General features: G+C 41.3%; 1 protein-coding gene across 3 annotated transcripts in view; it reads left to right on the top strand.

Annotated features, from left to right (window-relative positions):
- Positions 1-21,766, top strand: part of ACOX3 (acyl-CoA oxidase 3, pristanoyl) — a 66,405-nt gene extending 44,639 nt beyond the window's left edge. For 2 of the 3 annotated variants that reach the window (XM_045018100.1, XM_045018098.1), the window contains 6 exons: positions 345-458; positions 8,929-9,044; positions 11,941-12,115; positions 12,892-12,959; positions 13,733-13,819; positions 19,483-21,098. In XM_045018100.1, coding sequence (XP_044874035.1) covers positions 345-458; positions 8,929-9,044; positions 11,941-12,115; positions 12,892-12,959; positions 13,733-13,819; positions 19,483-19,602 — 680 coding nt within the window. In that variant the 3' untranslated portion in view covers positions 19,603-21,098. Of the gene's footprint in view, positions 1-344; positions 459-8,928; positions 9,045-11,940; positions 12,116-12,891; positions 12,960-13,732; positions 13,820-19,482; positions 21,099-21,465 lie in introns of those variants that run through there. The other variant, XM_045018099.1, reaches the window with a different exon arrangement.
- Positions 21,767-25,444: the final 3,678 nt, after the last annotated feature.

Below are 25,444 nucleotides of genomic sequence, written 5' to 3'. Positions count from 1 at the left end.
ATTTTAACGATAGCATTTTGTTGTTTTCTGGATAAAAGATCACGGGACAAATTGCTGGCACAGATTCTGGCCAACATCTTCCAGGTGTGGAAAACCCATTCATGGGTATTGAATCTACAATCTCCGCTCCACTGGGAGCTTGCAACCAGCCAGGTCAGCTCCTCAGCACTTATTCACCTCTCCTCATTCAGCTGAATCCCCACTAGGCAGTAATAAGCTAAATATTTTGGCATTTCTACACCTGGCCTATCAAGAAAGAGTAAACCTAGCCCTAGGATAGTGTTTTACCTCAAAATACTCTGACGTCGACTTTGTAACAAATCAGTTCATCGTTGGTATTCCAGATAAAGCTTCTATTGCGTCCCCTCTTGGATCAGTAAACTTTTTGGAAGACTACAATCATATTCTTGGCCAGAAATTCACAGCCTCTAATGTTGAAGATTGCATGGACTCCTCAGGTAGCCATTTTCTATTTTCTCAATACAAATAGTTATTTTCACTCTGTCCCTTCCCCCCCAGCCAGCTGATTTTTCTTCTCTTTCTTTGTCTGTTCTGTGTTTTTCTACCACCTTTTGTAAGCAGACAGCTTACCTATAAGCATTAGAGACTGAGTGATGCTTCCAAACGCACAGTATTCAAGAGAGCTCAAACTATGGCACATCCTTTTAGACACAACATCCTGCATCTTGGCAGGGGGTTACACTAGATGACCCTTGTTCCATAGAATCTCTATGGATAGTAATTCCATGCTCTAATAAGAATCTAACAGTAGGAATCTATTATCGACCACCTGACCAGGACAGTGATAGTGACAATGAAATGCTTAGGGAGATTAGAGAGGCTATCAAAATTAAGAACTCAGTAATAATGGGGGATTTCAATTATTCCCATATTGACTGGGTACATGTCACCTCAGGACGAAATGCAGAGACAGAATTTCTTGATACTTTAAATGACTGCTGCTTGGAGCAACTGGTACAGGAACCCACAAGGGGAGAGGCAACTCTCAATTTAGTCCTGAGTGGAGCGCAGGATCTGGTCCAAGAGGTAACTATAACAGGACCGCTTGGAAATAGTTACCATAATATAATAACATTTAACATGCCTGTGGTGGAAGAACACCTCAACAGTCCAACACTGTGGCATTTAATTTCAGAAAGGGGAACTATGCAAAAATGAGGAGGCTAGTTAAACAGAAATTAAAAGGCACAGAGACTAGAGTGAAATCCCTGTAAGCTACATGGACACTTTTCAAAGACACCATACTAGAGGCCCCATTTAAACGTACAGTAAAAGAACTAAAAAAGAGTCACCATGGCTTAACAACCATGTAAAAGAAGCCGTGAGAGATAAAAAGGCATCTTTTAAAAAGTGAAAGTCAAATCATAGTGAGGTAAATAGAAAGGAGCATAAACACTGCCAAATTAAGTGTAAAAATGTAATAAGAAAAGCCAAAAACGAGTTTGAAGAACAGCTAGCCAAAAACTCAAAAGGTATTAGCAAAATGTTTTTTAAGTACATCAGAAGTAGGAAGCCTGCTAAACAACCAGTGAGGCCCCTGGATGATCGAGATACAAAAGGAGCACTCAAAGATGATAAAGTCATTGCGGAGAAACTAAATAAATTTTTTGCTTCAGTCTTCACAGCTGAGGATGGTAGGGAGATTCCCAAACCTGAGCTGTCTTTTGTAGGTGACAAATCTGAGGAGTTGTCACAGATTGAAGTGTCACTAGAGGAGGTTTTGGAATTAATTGATAAAATTAACAGTAACAAATCACTGGGACCAGATGGCATTCATCCAAGAGTTCTGAAAGAACTCAAATGTGAAATTGCAGAACTATTAATTATGGTTTGTAACCTGTCCTTTAAATCAGCTTCTGTACCCAATGACTAGAAGTTAGCTAATGTAACACCAATATTTTAAAAGGGCTCTAGAGGTGATCCCCGCAATTACAGACCGGTAAGTCTAACGTCAGTACCGGGCAAATTATTGGAAACAATAGTAAGGAACAAAATTGTCAGATACACAGAAGAACATAAATTGTTGGGAAAAGTCAACATGGTTTCTGTAAAGGGAAATCGTGTCTTACTAATCTATTAGAGTTCTTTGAAGGGGTCAACAAACATGTGGACAAGGGGGATCCAGTGGACATAGTGTATTTAGATTTCTAGAAAGCCTTTGACAAGGTCCCTCACCAAAGGCTCTTACGTAAATTAAGTTGTCATGGGATAAGAGGGAAGATCCTTTCATGGATTGAGAACTGGTTAAAAGGGAACAAAGAGTAGGAATAAAAGGTACATTTTCAGAATGGAGAGGGTAACTAGTGGTGTTCCCCAAGGGTCAGTTCTAGGACCAATCCTATTCAACTTAATTCATAAATGATCTGGAGAAAGGGGTAAATAGTGAGGTGGCAAAGTTTGCAGATGATACTAAACTGCTCAAGATAGTTATGACCAAAGCAGACTGTGAAGAACTGCAAAAAGATCTCACAAAACTAAGTGAGTGGGCAACAAAATGGCAAACGAAATTTAATGTGGAAAAATGTAAAGTAATGCATATTGGAAAAAATAACCCCAACTATACATACAATATGATGGGGGCTAATTTAGCTACAACTAATCAGGAAAGAGATCTTGGAGTCATTGTGGATAGTTCTCTGAGGACATCCACGCAGTTTGCAGCAGCAGTCAAAAAAGCAAACAGGATGTTAGGAATCATTAAAAAAGGGATAGAGAATAAGCCGGAGAATATTTTATTGCCCTTATATAAATCCATGGTTCGCCCACATCTTGAATTCTGCGTAAAGATGTCTCCTCATCCCAAAAAAGATATACTGGCATTAAAAAGATTCAGAGAAGGGCAACTAAAATGATTAGGGGTTTGGAACGGGTCCCATATGAGGAGAGATTAAAGAGACTAGGACTTTTCATCTTGGAAAAGAGGAGACTAAGGGGGGATATGATAGAGGTATATAAAATCATGAGTGATGTGGAGAAAGTGAATAAGGAAAAGTTATTTACTTGTTCCCATAATATAAGAACTAAAGGCCACCAAATGAAACTAATGGGCAGCAGGTTTAAAACAAATAAAAGGAAGTTGTTTTTTCACACAGAGCACAGTCAACCCGTGGAACTCCTTGCCTGAGGAGGTTGTGAAGGCTAGGACCATAGCAGGGTTTAAAAGAGAACTGGATAAATTCATGGAGGTTAAGTCCATTAATGGCTATTAGCCAGGATGGGTAAGGAATGGTGTCCCTAGCCTCTGTTTGTGAGAGGATGGAAATGGGTGGCAGGAGAGAGATCACTTGATCATTACCCGTTAGGTTCACTCCCTCTGGGGCACCTGGCATTGGCCACGGTCGGTAGACAGGATACTGGGCTGGATGGACCTTTGGTCTTACCCAGTATGGCCGTTCTTATGTTCTTCTAACCCTATGATTCTATGATCCCTAATAAGCAATGTTTTTCCTCTGGTATTTATTAGGATATGTGTAGAGCCATGACTGCAAGAGAACTAGGATGGGTAAATTAATTTAGATTAAAATGTGAATTAACTTGATCGATTGGGTGTTTTTATTCCTACTTTTGCACAGCTCTTCACCTTTTGGTTTCATTCCAAAGCAGACACACTAAAAACAGGTGCTGTTCTTGTGCTACCTGTGACCTAAGTGGCCAAGAGAAGTGCTGTGTCCTTTCAGCTGGCTTTCTAGACAGCAAAGGGAATCCGACAGAGCTGGTTTAAAATTTTCAAATTTTTGACGATTTTTTTGGCAAAAATATTTGCTGTATTTCAGCCAACTTATAGAGATGGTATTTTTCAAAAATGTAAAAATACTATAAGAAAATTTAGAGTTTTCTGTATTATTCATCCAGCTCTGGATCTGATAAGCTGACAGCTGAACATTTGAATTCTCACCTGATCCGGTGTTTTTTTTCTTTTCTTATAACATATTCTCCATCAAATTGCATTTACTATTTATTTATGTTGTGTGATACACACTGCAATTACTTAGGGACCAAATTTTCATTTCTTAATATGTCTCATAGGCACAAAACATGCAAACTGAATTCTAGCATGAAATTGCTAGACAAAATAGTTTCATGCAATGTTGGCTTGCATGTATTCTTCAAGTAAAGTGTTATTCTTGTTCCGCTAAAGTTGTATTTGTTGGTAGTTGTCCTCCAATATTGTATTGTTTTTAAGAGAGGCCATGTCTACACTACAGAGTTAAGTAGACTTAAGTTACGTCGATTATCATAAACTGCTGTGATTACATCGCCTGTGCATGTTTATACAATGCTTCTTGCACCGACAGAGAGAGCAGAGCACTGTGAAAAGCTATCCCACTATGCAAATCACCTTCTCCTACTAAGAGTTCTAGGAGTTTTCTCCATCCCAAAATTCCAAGGTCTTCCAACTGCATTTCAGACCATTTTTCAACTGCCCCTGTAAACTTTCCACCTGCCATCTCTGCCTGAAAGCATGGATCCTGCACTGCTCACCAGTCTAGTGATAAGTGTTATGAACTGCTGATCCTGCAGTATTTCATGAGCTGTTGTGTGCCATGGAAAGAAACAATTCAAGATTGATGTTGGTATTCACGGAGCAGCTGCACATGGTGGATTGTTGCTACTAGGTTCGGAAACAAGCCCTGAGTGGTGGGATCAGATTGTGATGCAGATATGGGATGATGTGCAGTGGCTGCAGAACTTTCATATGCATAAAGCTACCTTCCTTGAACTCTGTGCAGAGCTCATACCCGCCCTACAGCACAAGGACTACAAAATGAGAACTGCCCTTACTTTTCCTCATTCACCTCCTTATCTGACAGAGGCGCTCCACCAGTGTGTAGGAGCTGGCCCTCCAGGGCACATCTGCATCAGCAAAAGAAACAATACACAGAGTTAGTATTGTGATATCACTCATAGTCTTTAATCATAAAAGCATAAAAGTTACATATGCCTCTTTCTCACTTTTTCTTGGCAAGCACGGCCAGAGCGCTAATCATGGTGAGTTTGACCCGAAGGTGTGTGTGCAAGATGGGACAAAGGATCTGGGTGGTTTTCACTACAAGTGCCTAGTAACACAATTCTGAAAAAGGAGAACTAGATAACTAAGCTAAGGGAGTACTTGCAAGGCAAGCGAGACAGTTCCAACAGTAAGAAAGAACTGAAAGGGGGGTTGGGTCACCACTCCAGGGGGCTCTGCAGCCAGCTCCCCAGCCAACCTGACGGGAGCTGCTAAGGGAAAAAATTTCTAACGACCATGCACACGGCATGCGCACACACCTGACTGGAATGGTGTGAACACCACATCTCGAAGAACAGCAGTTACAAGAAGATGAGTAACCGTTTTATCTCTATGGAGGATTCCCGGGAGATCCCAGTGTGCCATTAACAAACTGTTTTGCAAGACCTCCACTGCATAGCTGCACAGGGAAATGTGAAGCAGATGCAAACAATACCTAGTGTTGTTAATGTCAATCCCTTCTCCCACATGCACCATGTAGCAAAATAAAAGACACCTCTACCTTATGCAACCATGCACTATCAAAGTAAAATGAGTACTCATCAGAGCTCCCATCTCCTGTTTCAGGCACACCAGAGCTGGACTGCTGGGACTGGCTAGACCACTCTGGAGTCAAAGAGGTCCTGGCTTGCCACGCCACCAGACGAGCCTGTCGCCTGTCCCACATCCTCCTCCAACTCGACCTCCTCAGGGCTGACCCTGCTGGCTACTGCCTCCAGTCCCCCCGAAGTATCCACATGGCTCTTGGCAGGGGAGGTCGGGGTCACTGCTGAGGATGGTGTGCAGCTCCTTATAGAAGCAGCATGTTTTTGGTGCCACACCAGAGCAATGGTTGGCCTCCCGTGCCTTCTGGTACACCTGCCTTAGCTCCCTTATCTTAGCATGGCACTGCTACGTGTCCCTTTTTTGCCCCTTTTCATCCATGCCACGAGCAATCTGCTCATAGGTGTCAACGTTCCTATGGCTGGATTGGAGGTACAACTACACCTCCTCCTCTCCAAACAGACCCAACAGATCCAGCAACTTCCATTATACTCCACGCAGGAGCCTGTTTGTTGCGGAAAGCCAGCATGGTCAACTGGGAAGATGTGATATGAGCTGTCCACTCTGAGCAAACAAGAAGTGGAATTTCAAAAATTCTTTAAAGTGGGAGGAGCACATGCCTGAGTATGTTTGCAGACTAGAAACTGCTTACCAGAGTGGTCATGATGGGCATTGTGGGACACCTCCCAGAGGCCACTTAGGATAACAAACAAGTTACACTGACACCGTGTCGCTGTAACTTTGTCCCAAAAAGCTCTATGTCGCTAGTCAAGGTGGTTTTATTCTGTTGGTGTAGCAGGAGAGTTAAATCGGTGGGAGGAACATTGTTGTGTGTACACCTCCACTGTTTTGTCTACAAAACCTGACTTTTGTTGACAAATCTGTGTAGTGTAGACAAGGCCAGGGACTCTTCTATGGGCCAGATCTCCGTTTGATGTAATTAGATTGGGGGCTTGAAATAGCTTTATAAGGAAAGTGCATGTGAGTTAGAACAGTGTAGAGCGGGGCAACATTTTGAATAGTACAATATGCACAAAGTATGTCACTGTGTAGTAATTGTCTTTGGTTTGGTTGGAAAAAATGGAGAAACAGTGAGAAAAGAGCTTCAGCAGTTGGCTTAGTTTTCTCTGCTATAATCAAATTAAGAAAGACAGTACATGCCATTCCCACGATCTTATTGCTGCTATTTACCCAAATTGGCCCCTAGGGGGAAATTAGAGGGAATTAGATCTATATGAGGATTTAAGACAAAAGTGAGTCTATGAAACTGAGAATTTATTGTGGGTAGAAATTTAACCTTAATTTATAGATGTCATCAACAGGCAATCTGCTTGTTTCCTGGAATCCAAATAACTGCTTCAGTGCTCAGCTAATTGAATGAAGAAATACTGGGATTACTGCAGTCTCGGTAATGATGCAGAGCTCCAAGTGAGATAATGCCTCAATAGTTATGACAAAAACTTAACATCTGACTAGCTTCAAAATGCAAAGGCTTAGAAGAAAGACTTGCTGAAATGATTGTTTGCTTTGTCTTTGTGGTAAAACTCAAGCTTGTGACATGCTGGACAGCACAAACTAATAACTAAGCACATTTTTGTCTCATCAGTTAATACCTACCGAAGCAGCCAAATCACAGTTGAAAAAGAAACTAAATCTGTTCATCTGTATTAATTTTCTATTAGAAGTAATTTAATAGCACTGGACTAAGTCTCTGACTAGGATTTAGGCCACCAGGATTTAGCCAAGCGTATGTTGACAGTACTGGATCGGCAGGTAGTGATCGATCTATCGGGGATCGATTTATCATATCTAGTGTAGACACAATAAATCGATCCCCAATCGCTCTGTCGACCCCTGTACTCCACCACGGTGAGAGGTGGAAGCGGAGTCGATGGGGGAGCGGCGGCAGTCGACCCTGTGCCATGAGGTAAGTCGAGCTAAGATACGTCGACTTCAGCTACACTATTCTTGTAGCTGAAGTTGTGTATCTTAGGTCGATCCCCCTGCCTAGTGTAGACCAGGCCCAAGAATCATAGAGATGTAGAACTGGAAGGGACCTTGAGAGGTTATCTAGGCATGCCTCCCCCCACCCCATACTGAGGTAGGACCAAGTGTACCTACACCATTCCTAACACGTGTATTTCTAACCTGTTCTTAAAAGCCTCCAATGACAGGGATTGAACTACTTCCCTAGGTAACTTATTCCAGTACTTAACTATCCTTATAGTTAGAAAGTGTGTCCTGATACCTAACCTAAATCTCCCTTGCTACAGATTAAGCTAATTACTTCTTGTCCTATCTTCACTGGACATGGAGAACAATTGATCACCATCCTCTTTATAATAGTCCTTAATATATTTGAAGATGGTTATAAAGTGCCCCCTCGGTCTTCTTTTTCTCAACACTAAATATGCCCATATGTACTCTGTAATACCTGCTTCCCTAATAATCCCAGAGTGCTTTAAAAATTTAACAAGCTGCTCTTCAGTGGTTACTTCACTTGCCACTTAAATACAGCCACATATGGGTGGAACATGGCAACAGTTTAATGGCATATACAGTCACTCCACAACTTTTGAAGGCTCAACCCACAAGGTGTTGGCTATCCTCAATGCAAGGAGATACACAGCACCTTTCAGGATTGAGCTTTAGAAGAGGAAGAGAAAATACTTTATGAGATTGAACCAGTAGGAAGGCAGAATATAAATAATAAACTGAGAATTTGACTCTGTTACAGGAAACAACCCATTCTTGTGAAAAGCATCATGGGATATTTAATGAATGTATGTGGGCAAGACCTTGTTTATTCTTATTTCAGAGACTATGGTCAGGATTCTCTTGGCAACTTTGCCCCAGTCAGATACTTCAGAGTTGCTGTTTTGTGGCAGTGGGTTGCCAGCAGAGCATTCCCCTAGCAAAGGGCAACTCTCCAGTGGTCACAAGCTGGTGGAGGTGGCATAGCTCCTCCTGTGAAAGCTGCCCATACCCACCTCCAGGATGTTGGAGAAAGGGTGGTGAAGGCTGAAAGCAGGGAAGGGTCATGGCCGAGCGGAGCTTTACTATGCCTGCCCTCCACTGGCATATGTTATTCAGGGACCTTACATCAATGGGATAAGTTAGACCAGCTCCTTATTGCTAGGGTCAGGTTGCAGAGGAAAAGGGTCGCAACTGGCTCCCTGACAACTTTTTTTTAATTGATTTATGTAAGCCTCTAACAAGAATCCAGTGTCTGTCCCAAATAACATGAGTTTAGAATAAAGTCAGTTCCGTTTGTGATTACTAGCAATGGGAGCATCAACATGCAATATTTCAGTTTTCCTCTCTTTACCACATGGAAAATTTCTTCTGTCTTTCAGTTCCATTATCTGCATATAAATGGCTGGTTTGTTACCTGCTCCAAGAAAGTGTCCTGAAATTGAGCCACGAGAAACAGACTGGGAGTAGTGATTTTGAAGCAAGAAACAACAGTCAGGTAACAATTTATTCAGAGTCCTACCTTATTTACTGTCTATTTTCCTCCAAGTTTGCCAGCTCTTGTTTGCTTTATCCTTCTGTCATTCATAAAGCAGCAAATCATAGTAACTAATAAAAATGATTCCCATCCATGTGCATTGTATTAAAGGAGGACAATTACGATCAAAACGTAGTTTCCGTCAGAACCGTGCAGACATAGTTGTGTAATAAATTCAAATTAATCTTAATTTTTAACTCCTCTTTTGAAGATTATATCTACTACTATTAAATCCACTACCACTCCTAATTAGTACATCTACATCTGCTTATTATGCTGCACTTGTGGACAAATACATACTGTAGGAAAGAATCCTGTTCTGGCAGGTAGATGGACTAGATGACCTAATAGGTCTTTTCCATCTCTAATGTCTATAACTCAAATGCAGAGCCCTCATGACAGATACCAGACTGACAGTATTGGAAAGTGAAAAGGAAACACTGACAGTCATACGACGAGTGGCTCCACTGTCCCCTAACAAGATTTTAACAGCCAAGGAGGGCATGGCTCCAAATCACAGCTTGCAGCACTTCCCCATCCATCTCTCTCCTCAGTGAACAAAACTGGCTGGAACCCAAAGCACAGAATTCTTGGCATTTGTTATTCCTGAGGGGGATCTGCTGCTCTGGAGGCGGCCAACCTTACCGACCTTACCTGCAAAGTACATTGAAAACTTGCAACAAGAAACACTCAACTCTGTATCCGAGTAGAGAAGACCTGGCTTCACCCAGGCTTCCACCACCCAGATAGCTCTGCTGGTTGGGACTTTGCAAAAGCTATGGTAGAAGTAACCACCATCAGAGCCTTCATCCGAGCAACAGCTTAGAATAAGAGAGAAATGTCTACTTTGCTGGGTCAGTATCAGATTGTGAACAACATGTCCCCTGGCTGGCACTTACTACTGACAGCATAAATACAACCATGATTCCATCTGGTATGGCCCATTACCCAATGACTACACCCCTTTAGGAATGTGGTGCATAGCCAAGTGTGTTAAGAAGCTGAGCAATATAGAGGTACCCTGCCCTACTTCTTCCTTGTATTCATTAGGCTCTCTTCCCTCCCTACAATGCTTGTGCAGCACAGGGGAGGATTTTTCTTTTAAATAATGTTCATTAAATACATCTGAAAATGATTAGCATGCTGGAGCTTTGGAGACCTTCGTAGATTTGATTTTAAAACATCAGGGCGTGAAGAAGCACTTTCTGTCAACCCCTTGGCAGAGAAATGATGTAGTGTTCAGTCATGCAGCAGGAGATCTGGGACAGACTCCTGGCCTATCCCTGGGCTATTGTGAGTTGAGAGTTCACTGAAGACTGCCCAAGGTAGCAGGGGAGGGAATGCTTTCTATCACTCATCTGTGATGTCTCATGCTGGCTGAACAGGATTAACGGGCTCAGAAGGGAGTCCTGTCCGTTTGTTCTCAGCCACAAGGTTAATGGGAAAAATGCAGGACTACAAGACTGGGTTTATAAAGTAGGAAGAAGTGGGGAGGGAGGAGGAAACTCATTCTCAGGGCTCCAACAGGGATATTGAGAGACATTTGATTGTGACTAGAGAATTGGTCTAATCACGAAATTCTGATCTAAATTCAGATCCAACCATTGAGGGTGAAAAAATCTCTCTACCCTCCCAAAGTTTTATGGGTGCTCAGATGTGGTTTTTGTTGTTCAAGCTTATCTCTGGTATTGACACTGATCAAGGGTGCTATTGAAGAACTATACAAAGAAAGTGGAATTATTTGGAATAGGATTTTGTTTTTTTAAATAGCCTGTCTATTGCAGTGATTTAAAAGAAACTGACCAACTGTGATTTACTGAACATAGAACAAACCCAACAAGTTGAATAATACGAAATTAATGCCTGTAGGAAACAATTGAGAGCAGTGTAACAAACTGTTATAACACAAACATCTTCCTATTCAGCTTTCAAATACATATTCATTCATATAACAACCTGTTTCAAATGTAAATGGTATTCCAGTTCAAGTGTCTATATAAAGGCTACCAAATCTTCCTATGCAAATACTCAGTCCCTATATTTTTATCCCGTGTATTAAAAATATTGTAAGAGATAGTGGTTTTTTTAAACCTTGCTAATAGGGTAAGAGCAAAGGGTTAGTTGTGTCATTCTTTCAAACAACATTAGAGTCAATGGGGACTAGTAAGCACTATGTCCAATAATGTTTATAGGATCAGACCCTTCCTTTTCCTATAATTTAGTAGAAAATTCTATCCCTGCTATAGAATTCCATAAGATGGTTTAAAACAATTTATAGAAAGGAGAGCAGTCTCTATTCAGTACTATAGATTTTAGAATAATTTCTGTAGAACCCTACTGGTATCATTCATATTAATTTCTATAGCATTTTCTATTCAAGCTCAATAGGCATTAACAAGACCTTGGACCTGATTCTCAACTGTCTTCCACCTTCTGTAGTCATTTACACCTGTACAAAGTGCATGTGAAGTGCTGCCAGATCAGAATGGTAGCATATTATACATCAGTTTTGCCCTAACTTTGGACAGGTAGAAGTGACTGTACAAGTTGGGAGATGGTGGAGAATTAGGAACCTTATTTCCAGTTGTGGTAGATATGTTCATTGCCTTTCCGAAAAACCTAATTGTCCCTAGCCAAACAGACATTTGAAATGCACAATTTGAAAGCACTTCCCTAGGTGCACACTTCCCAGAGAGTCTTGTTTATTCGTTAAAACTTGAGCAGGATTGTCAACTGGTGTAAATCGGCATAACTCCATTAACTTCAATGTTGCCGTGCCATTTTATAGCAGCTGAGGATCTGGCCCTTTTGTGTTTTGTTTGTCAACATGTTATTTAATCCTTTTCTGTTTCTTAAGGTATACTATTGTCGTTCGTTAGCCATCGCTTTCATCGAGCAAACAGTCTTACAAAGGTATCACGAATACACTCATGATCCCGACACACCATCTACACTCCAGCCTGTGCTAAAGCATCTTAGTGCTCTGTATGGACTGTGGTCTTTAAGTAAACACATGGCCGTGCTCTACCAAGGTGAGATCAAATCTATCTTCAGCATGGATCACTTTTTAAAAAGCCCTAATTGTAGCCTTCATTTTTTTCTGTACAGTGCATTGCACTTTGGCAGGGAGAAAGAGAGACTCTTGACTGGAGTATACGATAGAACATTTAGTTATTGCCTGTGTAATGCAACGTTACTGGGTAGACAGTCAGAAGCAGGGATTTAAGTCTGGATCTAAAAGAGTCAGCCTCTATTAGCTAGCCTAAAAGCCTCAGCTCTGTTAGCACAGGGGCTGTAGCGAACTTATCCACCTCTGTGAGATCCAGCCCCTGGGGGAGGGATGATCTATGGCCATACTGCAAGTGCGGCTTTGTCTACATGGCCCTGCAGTTCAGACTCCGGGGGAGTGAACTGCAGTGCACACTAGCATGCTGTGCCGTAACTGTCCCATGTGGATACTGCTAGTGCAAACTAAAAGTTTGCATTAACATAGTTCTCTTTCAAATAGGACTATGTTAATGTGAACTAGGTACCTTTTAGTTCACCCCCACAGCGTCCACCCAGGACAGTTACAGTGCAGCACACTAGTGCATGCTCTGATTCACACACCCTGGGGCCATAGACAAGTCTTGGGACTTACACATGTAAAAGGCTGCTGGTGCCTAAGGTAGCAAGTTATTAAAGTCTGCCTCTTGAGTGAGAAAGTCATAAATACTGAAGAGATTTATAAAACCATGCCATTGGTAAAAGGAATACATCAACATAATCCTAGCTTCACCATTTAATTTCATTGTAAATCTATCTGCAGGTGGATATGTTTCAGGTGAACAGCCTGGTAGATTCATACAGCATGCTATTCTGGAGCTTTGTTCCAAGGTAAGTCTCTAACATCATTTTGGTGTGGATGGACAGCAACACAACATCCCAATAATGGAAGAAAGACATACCACTTACTGTGCACTTCAGGAGATTACCAGGATGCTGTCCTATTTGCAGTTGAATAGCCTGTTTTAAAAAGGGAAGGCTAGTAGCATTGGGTCAAATCCTGAGTATTCTGCAAGAGCTCAAAGAAAGTCATATTTCATATTTTGAGGGAAAATTCTTGGAAGAAGATGCTTTGGATTTCATTTGTCGTTTGAAGTAATGTGTTTATTGGATGAAATAGGAGGCCAATATAACACTTGAGAGCAGAAATGCCATTCTATTAATTTCATTATCATCTCTGCTCATAAATATTGTCCGTGTTATTTTTTTCTCAACACTAGCTTTTCAAGCTAGCACACGTTTTGACCAGGCAAAATATGAATTGTAAAGAAGAAGAATCTGGAAATCATATGTTAATGAATGAGCTGTGTGTTAATCAGTTTGTATGGACATACACAGTACTGCCTAGATGAAAATAAAATTTAATGCTTTTAAGGAAAGCATGGAAAACTTCTAAAATACAGAGTTGGGTCTTTTTTTTTTTTTAATAAGCTCTGGAAGAAAGACAAAAATAGTGTGAATAGACAGTGTGTTGATAGTGGATCTTTCAAAGTGTAACTTCTTAAGGTACCATTGGCTGGTGGCTTCCAGCACTGCTTGTTGTTCATAGGTACCCATAGAAATCTAGAAGAGCTGCCAAATTTATGCTTTTTGTTTTTAAACAGTTGAAAGATGATGCAGTTGCCTTGGTGGATGTCATTGCACCTCCTGACTTCATTCTGAACTCACCCATTGGCAGAGCTGATGGAGAGGTAAAGAGAAACCTTCCTGTGCTTGTAAAGCTAATAATTAAAACGGCATTTTTGTAACTGGACAAATTATCATAGCTTCTTTGACTTCAGTGGAGCTATGACAATTTGCACTAGATGAGAATATGCTCCAGTATGGGGAAGTCACAGTTGCTTTGGTAGAAATCTGTGCATACCCTAGATTGAAGAAGCTACTGTACATCCCATAAGATCTCTTTTCTAGATATTTTAATATTTGGAGGGCCTCCAAAATCCTTCTAACTTTTCCAGCCCTTCTGATTCCCAAACTCATTGAGTCTGGTTCTCTGTTACTATCTTCTTGTTCCATGATGCTGTACCTATGCACATAGACCCCCAAAGTGGACTGGTCTTTTTTACTTCTCTGTCATTTTGTCCAGCATAGTCTAATTTGCCATCTGGCCCCTTTGAAGTCAATAGCAAAACTCCCATTGATTGTAATGGAGCTAGATTTTCATCCTAGGTTGTTGTTTCTGTTTAGTTCTGTTGCTATGTCAAATTATTGTCTCATCAGATGTAATAGCTTTCACTTTACCAGTCTGAATCTTGTGTTTTTATTCCTTGCCCATATTTCTAACCTTTCTAGGAATGATTCCTCTGACCTCACTGGTGCTCACAACACCCTCATTTTAGTGTCATCTGTGAATGTTTTTTTCACGATTTTTAATGAAAATGTCTAATATGAGAGCAAAGTGAAATTAAAACTTGTTCCAACTAAGAATTGTTATGGTCATGGCCTACAAAACAGAGAAATTACATTGCAACCTTCCAGAAAGATCTAGCACTACTTTATTTCTTAAAACCCAGAACCTTAACACACAAGAACCAAAACCAGAGACACAATGCATGCTGCTCCCTATGGGGGATTCTTTCAGCAGCGTATAGTACGTACATGCATAGCTCTCCTAGCACAGACAGAAATAGCAGTGTAGACTGTGAGACATGAGGTAAGCAAGTAAAAGCATGGCGGACAGGTGTAGGAATGTATCCAGAGTACATACACTACATGCTCTCTGCTCACTCATGCCATGCCTCTGTCAGCATGGAGTCTTGTTGCATCCCACTGCTGGAGCCTTTTCCCTCTGTAGGCAAAGACTTCAGCAGCAGGAAAAAGCCCCAGCAACTCCCTGACACTGGAGGCCTTCCCTGCCACAGGGAAAGACGCCAGCAGGGAACGTCTCTGGCAGCGGGAGATGCAGCAGGGAAAATGCTCATCCTTTCCCTGCTGCCTCCTCCCTGCCAGAGCCTTTCACTGACACATGTAGCTATACTCTGAAGTGTGGCCGCAGCCTGCTTTAAACTGCTGCGTGTAGCTACACATACACTACATGCTGACGAAATTGGTGTGTGGTATAGATGGCAGAAATGCACAACTCACCCCACCTTTCTCTAGGCTGGCTCTTGGCAGACTGACAGCATAGGACCCAGACTCCATGCTCAGAGCTCCCTAGCCTGCAAACAGGACCAAGAAACCCCTTAGGATTTGACAGCGACAGCTTGTAATTTCTACAGTTTTCAATACCCCGCAAGAATGATATTAACAGAAAGTGTGTCATGAGAGAATCACATTTATTCAATGAGAGTATATAACATGATGTCCGGAAGTGTCTTGTGATGGATTGAGACAGCCCTTAGCTTGCAAAGTAACAGATACACTTACAGACCAGAAATAATAACACCACCACCACTGTGCTTTACACCATTATGGAGAGGATCTCAAAGTATTTTACAAACACTAATTAACTGAGCCTCAAACCAATTTGGTTTAAAAAAAAAAATACGGGTGAAGATTTTCAAAAGTGACTGTGGTTTTGGGTCCCCAACTTGGGGCACCTTTCAGAGGCCCTGATTTTGAAGGGGATAGATTCTCATCACTTTCTGAAAATCAGGCCTCTTCAAAGGGTCTCATGTTGGGCACCCAAAATCACTTTTGAAAATCTCAGCCAGAGTGTTTGTGTCTGCCTTCATCGTAGTGTCATTCAGTCAGTTCTAGCACCATCTAAGCAATACCATTGTGCCATGGGTCCTGGAAGTGCTGCTCATTTGCAGATACCTCTTTGTGCATGTCAGTTTCTTCCTCCATCCAGTTAAAAGTGAAGGGCTTTGGAAAGTGTCTTTCTGTACAGCTGGATGATTCTCGTAAAATTTCTGTTCTAAAAACTCCTCTTAGTGGATCTTACTAGCCTCTTACATCTGCGGCTGAACAAAACAATATGCACTATTTTCTGAGAGCTACAGTGAATACACTGGATAGGTACAGCTCACAGAACAGGGTGGTGCAGAGCTGCACTTTCCCTCAAGGAACAGTGAAAAGTATTCAGAATGCCCCCTTAGCAGAAAGCACTTACTACAATACCCACCCCTTCATGAGGCGCTGCTTTCCCCAGTGCACTACTGGTTCCCCTTCCTGGGAACACGAATGGAACAATCTCTGCTCTCATAAGCAGACACATGGCAGTTCTGCCTGGCCTGTATGCAGGCTATGCTAGGGTATAAGAATGTTCTTTGAATATTGGGTCTGATCCAAAACACGCTGTACTATATTGACATCATTCCCTTTGTCACCCATATTGTGTACTTGGATAAGGGCCGGGCAAAATCTGGCCCTGTGTCATGTGGTAGCAAAGCTCGTTTAAAAAGTATTTCATTCCTTCTACGAGAGAGACTAAAGATGACTCATCTGCCCTGTTAGTCTAATGGATGTCTCCATTCCAGGAACCCTAAGTGGCATTTTCAGCTTTATCTTGTGCAGACACCAATTAAAACGTTGTTTTAGACACATCATCAAAATGCTGAAGACAGTTAGAATCATAGAATCATAGAATCTCAGGGTTGGAAGGGACCTCAGGAGGTCATCTAGTCCAACCCCCTGCTCAAAGCAGGACCAAACCCAACTAAATCATCCCAGCCAGGGCTTTGTCAAGCCTGACCTTAAAAACCTCTAAGGAAGGAGATTCCACTACCTCCCTAGGTAACCCATTCCAGTTCTTCACCACCCTACTAGTGAAAAAGTTTTTCCTAATATCCAGCCTAAACCTCCCCCTCTGCAACTTGAGACCATTACTCCTTGTTCTGTCATCTTCTACCACTGAGAACAGTCTAGATCCATCCTCTTTGGAACCCCCTTTCAGGTAGTTGAAAGCAGCTATCAAATCCCCCCTCATTCTTCTCTTCTGCAGTTTTTGTTCCACGACCTTGTTTACTGCTTGAACTATCAACAACATAAAAATTAACTAGTCTAAATGAAAGAGCCACCCTGTTCCTAATCAAAGTACCCAAAATAAAAGCAGCAACTTCTAATTCACTTATTCGATTGCAGGGGAGTCATTACCAAAAAGAGTCAGACACACAGAATTAGGGGGAGATGGTTATTTTCGTGGCACTGAACAGTCTACCTGTGACTTTGTTAGACTCTTCTAGACCTGGTAGTTTTGGAGTGTGGCCTCCGAAGGATGGGACTCCCCGTCAAAGGGAGGGTTATTCATGGGGGGAAAAGGCTAAACTCACCCTGTAGCTAAGTGTCAGCAATTGCATGGTCAAAATTTCACACTTGCATGTCTGCTTTTAGGTACTCAAATTCCTATTTGGGCACCTAAATCGGTGATCGGATTTTCATACATGTCCTTAAAGTAAAGCCACTTGTGTGGGTGGCCCATAAGGTTAGGGTACTTGGTGGAGTTATACAGATTCTTGCCTTTATTAAAGCTTAGGGATAAAATTTTCAAAAGTGTCTCTGAGACTTAGGAGCCGAAGTCCCACATTCAAAATGGAATATTCAAAAGCACCTCAGTGCCTAACTCCTATAGGAGTGAAATCCCTTTGTGAAAATCCCACTAAGTGCCTACCTGCATCTCTAGGCACCTAAATACCTTTAAAAATCTGTCCCTTATGCAGTTAGGAGCCTAAATCCCATGGACTGTCAATGAGTCTTAGGCTACCAATTGCCTGCCAAGTTTCCAACAGAATTTTTGAACATCCATTTAATGTTTTTGAGGAAGTGGTTTAGAGGAAATAATTTAAAACAATGACTAAAACATGAACCACCTACATAGCGGGAAAGGGAAATTATGGTTCTTAAGTAAAATTAGGGCCACAGTTATGAGTCAGAGAATCCAAAGACAAAATAACAAAGCAGAAAATTAGAAAGAAAGGTATCCAAATGACTGTAAATGTGAATGTTAAAATATCCAATAAGAATCAGAAGAAATTGATGAAAATAAGCATGTGTGTTCTGAATAGATAGTGGATTTAACTGATTAATAAATTACAGACAGCTTGTATTTCAGGAGGTAAAAATAAAGAAAATGAAGAATAGAAACTATAGAATAGAAAAATAAAGTACAAATTGCAGTACTGTACAAGCCAGATCATCTGAATGTAACAGGGAAATGAATTTCATTTGGATAATCAAGGTTCTATTAAGGTAGAGTTGGTGGGGTCAGGAATCTGCAGTTCTTAAACTGTGCAGGAAAGAGGCTTTCGAACTTACTGTGCAGCTTTAGGACTGAATGATTCAAGAGTAAAGCTACCTGGAAGACTTGGATGCCCAGTTCCCATCCAAGGCAGCTTTGAAAATCTCAGCCTAAGTGTATAAAGTTTGCGTTAGCTTTTCAGTACTAAATCGAACATTTTGTATGCTGAGGTCAAACCAACTTTTGTATGGACCCAAGTGTCTCAGTTAACCATGGGCCAGAAAATCAAAGTTTATATGTATTTACTATTTTGGAGATTCTTTGCAATTTTTATTTAAAACATGTAGGACCAAAGCCTCAGCTTGTGTAAATTTGTGTAGCGTCATTGAAGCTATTGTGATTGACACCAGGTGAGAATCTGGTCACCCTCACCTCCTCCCATTTTTCTAGGATGGTATTAAAAAGTTTAAATTAATTGTGAAACTGTCAAATATATCCAAATAGTAAAAGGTGTAACGTGACTAGTGCTCAACAGATCTACACTATTAAAGTGGCCTTTTGCAGAATTTATTTCCCATTTAATGCTTTTAGCTGGGCCATATAAAATAACAAGTTGGGAAAGACTGATGAATTAACAATGTGCTGATGGGAGAGGAATTTCTGATGCTCAAACAGAAGTGTTCACATCTGGGAGAAAAATTCTGTAACTTGCCAAAAACATATAGTAAGAAGGGTAAAAACAGAGTATTTTCAGCTTTAACTTCCAGAGGCATGGACAAAATGAAACACAGCTTCATTTAATCTTTCCTCTATGAACTGTGCTTGTTGAGATAACTGAAATAAAGATGGAATAAAAAAAAATCACCAAGAAAATTAAGTAGAAATCAAGAACCTTAGAGTTTTCACTGTTTTTCTTTTGCTTCGTGATTGTTTTACAGCAGTTAAAAAGTTGAAAGGCCAGATCCTTAGGTGGCACAAATCAGCCTCACTCAACTAAATCAACACGGCTAGTCCAGTTTACCCCAGCTGCAGATCTGATCCCAAATTTGTTTTGTTCTTGCTTTCATGTAATTATGCACTTTATTTTGTGCTTATTCCTTGTGCTTGTTCTGTATTCCTAGAAATACAGTTGCAACTGCAATTCCATTTCAGTTGGTTTTATTTGAATTGTTTAAACTTTTGTGAAATTTAAATGATTTTCTGCTTATGGTAATCTACATTTTTCTTCTTTTGCAGCTGTATAAAAATCTGTGGACAATAGTCCTTCAAGGCAGCAAGGTGCTGGAGAGACCATCATGGTGGGCAGAATTTTGTGTTAATAAACCCGTTGTCGGCAAGCTGAGGTCGAGGATGTAGATCAAACATGTAAGAGTGGCCCAGTAGAGCAACGATTGATAACATTTTTCAGACACTGAGAGGAAGGAGCACATATTTCAAATGAAGGAGATTTCATACAGAAGATGCCAAGAGATAGAATGAGCTTGAAATCAGATATGACCCAATCTTAAGGACTGTTGACATAATGGCAAGAACAGTGCAACACATCTGCATGTAGTTCATAGTAATCATGCTAATGTTAATCAGTCGCAGATTAAAAGAAAAAAAAGTTGCATTAAAGTTAATAGCTTTTCACAGCTTCAGTACATATAAAACTAAATAATACTTTCATCAGTGTCCTGACAGCAGATAGGGTCTAAAAGTCTTGTAATTGCTGGCATGCTACAGACGTTAAACATGCAAAAAAAGTCTACCTTGAACTATGAACAGACAGACCAGTTTTACTTTTTCTGGGAGAGTATTAGGAAAGCAAAGGGGTATTTAGAACACGGCAGGATTTTCAGTGGGGATAAACTAGGATAGCATCACTGGAATTGAGTAAGTGAGTTTCTTTGAAGTCCATGAAGCTACCGTGCTTTACACTATCTGTTCCACAACGTTTAAAATAGCTGATTGTTCTTTCAACGCAAGAGATGTGATAAGTTGACTTCCAGTTTGAGGTTTTGATTAATCCTCAAGTTTTGAATCACTGTAGATATAACTAATTCAAAGTTTCTCATTCACTTGTCATTGTTATATTAATTTATGGTAACGCAAATGTAAAATGATTGTATAACTTCACCAGTAGTTAGAATGTTTTATTTTTTTCCCCCTTCTATACAGTGTTAGCGTTTAAGCTCAACAGACCAATTGGTGCAAGTCAACACATGTTGGAGCTGCACCTGCTTCCTTCAGGTCCAAATTTAGTCCAGTAATCTGGAAGTGGGTTGTTAAAAATAAACAAAGTGATTTCTGTTGCCAGATGTTATAGACATTTAGTCAGGGACAAGAAAGTAGAATGATAATTACTGCAGCTGAGGGAGAACCTTTGTTTGTATATGTTTAGTAAATATTTCCCAAGTAATGAGCAGTTTCCTTTGCAAATGAAGAGACACTAGTAAGTTTTTGAAGTGCTGAATATTTTATATTTTTTAAATAAAATCTGGAAAGATATTGCCTGCTTTTCTATACTGTATGATTTCCCTGCTACTCTGAACTGATCTAGGACCAAATCCTGCTCATCGTACTCACATGAGCTGTCCTGTTCAGGCCAGGGGGACTATTTGTTAGGAAGGTGTCTAGGATTCAAGGCTTAATCCTGTGTCATTAAAGTCAATGGGAGTTTTGTCATTGACTCTCAATGGGAGCAGGATCAAACCTCTGGCCCTTAGTGGATTTTTTTTTTAAATTGTCACCATTCTGTTCCAGTTCTACACTTATGATTCTGATGAAGTGTTTTTATGCCAGAATTCCAACGTTTGTAAGTCTTTATAGTGTTATGACTCAAATATTAAATAACTGTTATTGTGCTGGTTTTTTGTGTGCAAATATTACTAGAATACATTTAATCAAAGTAAAAACTAAAGTGGTATTTTCAGTTTTTGCCATATGATCAAGTAGTTATATTGCTCCTTCTAAAGTTTCACCAAAATCAGATCGAACGTAGGAGGTGTTTCACTGCTGGAAAAGCCATTGAAAGGGCATTTCGTTTTTAACAGTGTGCTCTCAGAGAATCTCAAGGTACATTTTCCAAAGCAGAAACCTTTTAAAGTTTCAGTTTAGGTTGCTACGGGCAATTCAAGAGATTAGTTTAAATTCCGTCAAAGTGAAAACTTCTTATTTTAAGCCCTGCCTGGAGTTCTCATTTTCTTTTTTTTTCTGTTTTTCATTTTCTCTTTCCAGTTGTGTGGCAGAGGATCCAAGCTTTCTTTTCCCAACTGCTTTTTCTAGCAACATCCTTTCATTTTTGTAGCAGTACAGCGAAATTCAGAATGTCCCAACAGAAACTTTCTTCTAGCAACTGGTTTATATAAAATAGATGTAAACATGGCCAGATTTATTAAAACTCCTCATGCATATCAGAACTGTTTTTCTTTGAACTGCTTCATCTTATTAATTCTAAGACTATCCAATAGGTGGCATCATCCCATAGACAAAATTTTAACACTGTTCCACGGAAGCAGAAGTAGCAGTACTATGCTTCGATCCATACACACAGAAGGCAGGGACTCTTGCAATTGTACTATTTTTGTTTGTATAAATCAGTGGTCCCCAACCTTTTCATCTGGCGGGCACCAGACGAAGGACCGTGGCGGCGGTCAAGCATCCACGGAAATACCGCCGAATTTCTGCGACATTTCGCCGGCGATGCCTCTCGATGACGGCGCTTGCCGAGCGGTGTCATCGAAAGGCGTCGCCGCAGAAATTCGGCGCCATTTCGGCAGATGCTCGACCGCCGGCCAGGACACGAGCGCATTTAGATGCCCTCGCGGGAGTCATGGCACCCACGGGCACCGCGTTGGGGATCCCTGGTATAAATGTTACATTAACTTTAAATATACAGTAGAGGCACAGTCATTATTAGTATCAAAAGCCTACATTAATGCTGTGTGTTCCTGCTACACTGATGAGCAAATATCTGAACTGGGATAAATAGTTCCCACCAAGGGAACTATGCATCCCAGTTCTCCCCATCAATGTGACTTGTGTGATTGGTCTCCACAGGAGAAGAGAGGGAGACAATGGCATGTCAAAGGTACGGCCAGTTAGCACACAGCGCAAATACCCCAACGCACGGTCCTATTAATATATTTACTATTAGGATTGTGGTAGCACCCCAATCAGAACTGAGACCCCATCATGCTAAGTTCTGGACAAACTCACAGGAAGACATAGTCCTTGCTCTGAAGAGGTTACAATTAAATGTGAAACCACAACTGACAGGAGGGAAGAAGTGGGGAAAAATAGGGTAACATATGTAACTACAGAAATTAACTACGGTGTACGCATAACTTGACAGCTGTGGGTCATCTGAGAGATTTGGTTTTTCTTTTAAATATCAGCTCTCCCCAAATGAAATATACTGAAATTCAGACTTCTTAACATTAAATACTTTAAAAAAAACACAACACTAAAGATGTGCACCACTGATGTATACCCTATAAACACTTACACACTTATACATGGAACTATATCACATCAGTGCATATATGACTTAGGGGAAATTTTCATTAGCCATATTACAGTTATTCTTTTAAAATTCACCACTCTGGCCAAAAAAATTAAAAAAGACGAATTAAATAATAGTTCTGTCTTTGTAAGAGCAAGAGACAGACAGTAATTTTGGCCTCCACCACCTAGCTCTGGTGCCACAGTCAACTAGCAAACCCTCTTCCCAGACCTATGTTGGTAAGACAAAAATAATAATAAATTTCAAACCTGGGTGGAAGGGCTGTGTGCAAACTGAAAGACTGATGTGCATGGGAAGAAAAAGGTATAGCACAAAAAGAGCTTGAGAAATGACTCATTTGGAGATTTCATAAAAGGGGGATAAGAATGGGTAAAAAGCTTTTAAAGAGCCCATCTAATCACGGTTTGGAGTATATACAGCATCTACTGGCACCTTGGTTTGTTCACATATTCATGCAGAGCAGGTTTAGATGACAGGTGCTTGGGGATAGGTGATCGGAGAGGTATACGTGCATAGGCTGTGGGAATAACCAACACCTTCATGAGGGCATGTGACCAATGAAGTGTGGAATCTACCTATTTGAGTGATCACCTCTTCCTCCTCCCCCCCATAACACACTGCCACAGCGGGGGTAATTAGAAGCATTTGAGCTGAACCCTCCTTAAGAGGAGGCTCTTTGTAAGGGCCCTGGGACTATGGAACATGCACTGAAATAATCCAGATTTGATGACTTTCAGCATGTTGCAAAAGCCATTCATTTGATAGGGATTTTTGGAGACCATTGAAGGTAAGATCCTGGATACAGTAAAGGATGGAAAGGATCTGTTTTCTCACGCTGGTGTGCTGAGTGTTATACAGATAAGATTTTGTTAAAAAGGCTTGTGAGTGCTTAGACCCAGATCCTCAATGGTATTTAGGAACCTAACTCCCATTAATTTCAGTGCAAGTTAGGTGCTTAAATACCTTTAAGGACCTGGGTGAAGGCGTGTCTTCACTACTGGGTTAAGTCGACCTAAGTTACACTACTCCAGCTATGTGAATATTGTAGCTGGAGTCGACATAGTTTAGGTCTACTTACCCCGGTGTCTTCACTGCGCTGTATCAACAGGAGACGCTCTCCGGTCGATTTCCCTTACTCTTCTCGGAGAGGTGGAGTACTGGGGTCGACCGGAGCGCGCTCTGCCATCCATTTAGCCGGTCTTCACTAGACCTGCTAAATCAGCACCCACTGCCTCGATTGCAGCAGCGTCGATCTTCCCCATAATGACGATAAGCCCTAATTATCAGGGCAACTAGGACCAGATCCACAAGAGATACTAAGGTGCCTAAACCCCAGATTTAGGTGCTACTGCAATCCACAAACCCCCCCACTCAGCTGCTGCCTAACCCTGCAGGCAGGGGCAATGGAAGGACTCCAAAAGGGAGGAAGGCCAGCACCAAGTTGCAACGCCACTCACTCAAATTTGGCCCCACCATCCCTCCGTCATGCCAGCAGGGAGGTGGTTCCTTACACCACCTCACTCTGGTCAGGGGCTCCTTGTCTCTCCCGCATTTTATGTCCCTGCCAAATTCAGGTTCTCTAAAACAGGAAGTTGCAATGACACTTCTCCTGTCTCTGGAGCCTCTGCTTATAGGCACCTAAACTTACTTGGCACCTATATTTTTGCTGTGAAAATCCCCTAAGTGCCTAAGTTGCTGGGTACGCATACTGCTGCCTTGGGCAGGCACCTGGATGCCTAGCTCATACCTGTGCCCCAGCATGATCCTGCCTATCTCACCTCCGGGCCCAATCCAGCAGGCATGCTCAGAACTTACCTCATGTCACACACAACAGCAGGAGCAAGAATGACAGCAAAAGCTCTCTTATACTCTTTAGCCCCGTAGTTAGGGCTCTCCCCTGAGAGGCAGGAAACCTCTGTTCAAATTCCTGCTCCTCATCAGGCAGATGGTGGGTGGAGGGGTTGAACTGGGTCTGCCATATCTCGTGGGAGTTCCCTACTACTAGGCCAGAGGTTATAAGGGAAGCTGGTTCCTCCTCATCTTCTTCTCCCCCCCAAGCTGCTTTTAGGCAAACAAGACTGGCTTAGGCCCCTGACTCTAATGCAGGGTTTCTGGCTGTGGATTTCAAGCATAGATAGAGACCCAACTCTGTAAGAGGGACAAGACTTAGGCAAGACTCATTTCATCAGCATGTCCCATAAGCCTTTGTGAATCCCACTCTCCATCACCAATCTCTCCCCATGCATTGTATCCCTATAGTCTAGGTGCTTTACCCAAGGTTAAAGATTCCAGTGATTGTCCAGGTGCCTAAGTCCCTTTGTGGATCTGGGTCGTAGTGTTTCTGTGTAGGTGTTTTAATAACTATTAACGTAGGAGTACATGGAGCAGTGACTGATATCTCTTCAGATTTAATGTTGCTGTATTTTCATATTAATGGAATGTCCTTTTCTTATAGATTCAAAAATTATTCAATGGTTCTGGAGATCTTTTAGAGGGAGCATTAGGGAGTAGCTGGAATTAACTGTCAAGTGAGAGATTAATTTACAGAGGTTAAAGGCAGCATGGAGAGATGTAATGAAATTTGGTATCCTGTACTAAATCACATGGCAGAGACTCAATTACTACTGCAGCATTTAATGTTGCTAAAAGCATTCTGCTTCTTTTACAAGGCATTAAATAATATGTTTGCCT

Source organism: Mauremys mutica, chromosome 5 (genome assembly GCF_020497125.1).
Source record: "Mauremys mutica isolate MM-2020 ecotype Southern chromosome 5, ASM2049712v1, whole genome shotgun sequence".
NCBI classification, from domain to species: Eukaryota; Metazoa; Chordata; order Testudines; family Geoemydidae; genus Mauremys; species Mauremys mutica.
Note: the sequence above shows the minus strand (reverse complement) of the source record. Positions and strands in the feature narration are given on the sequence as shown.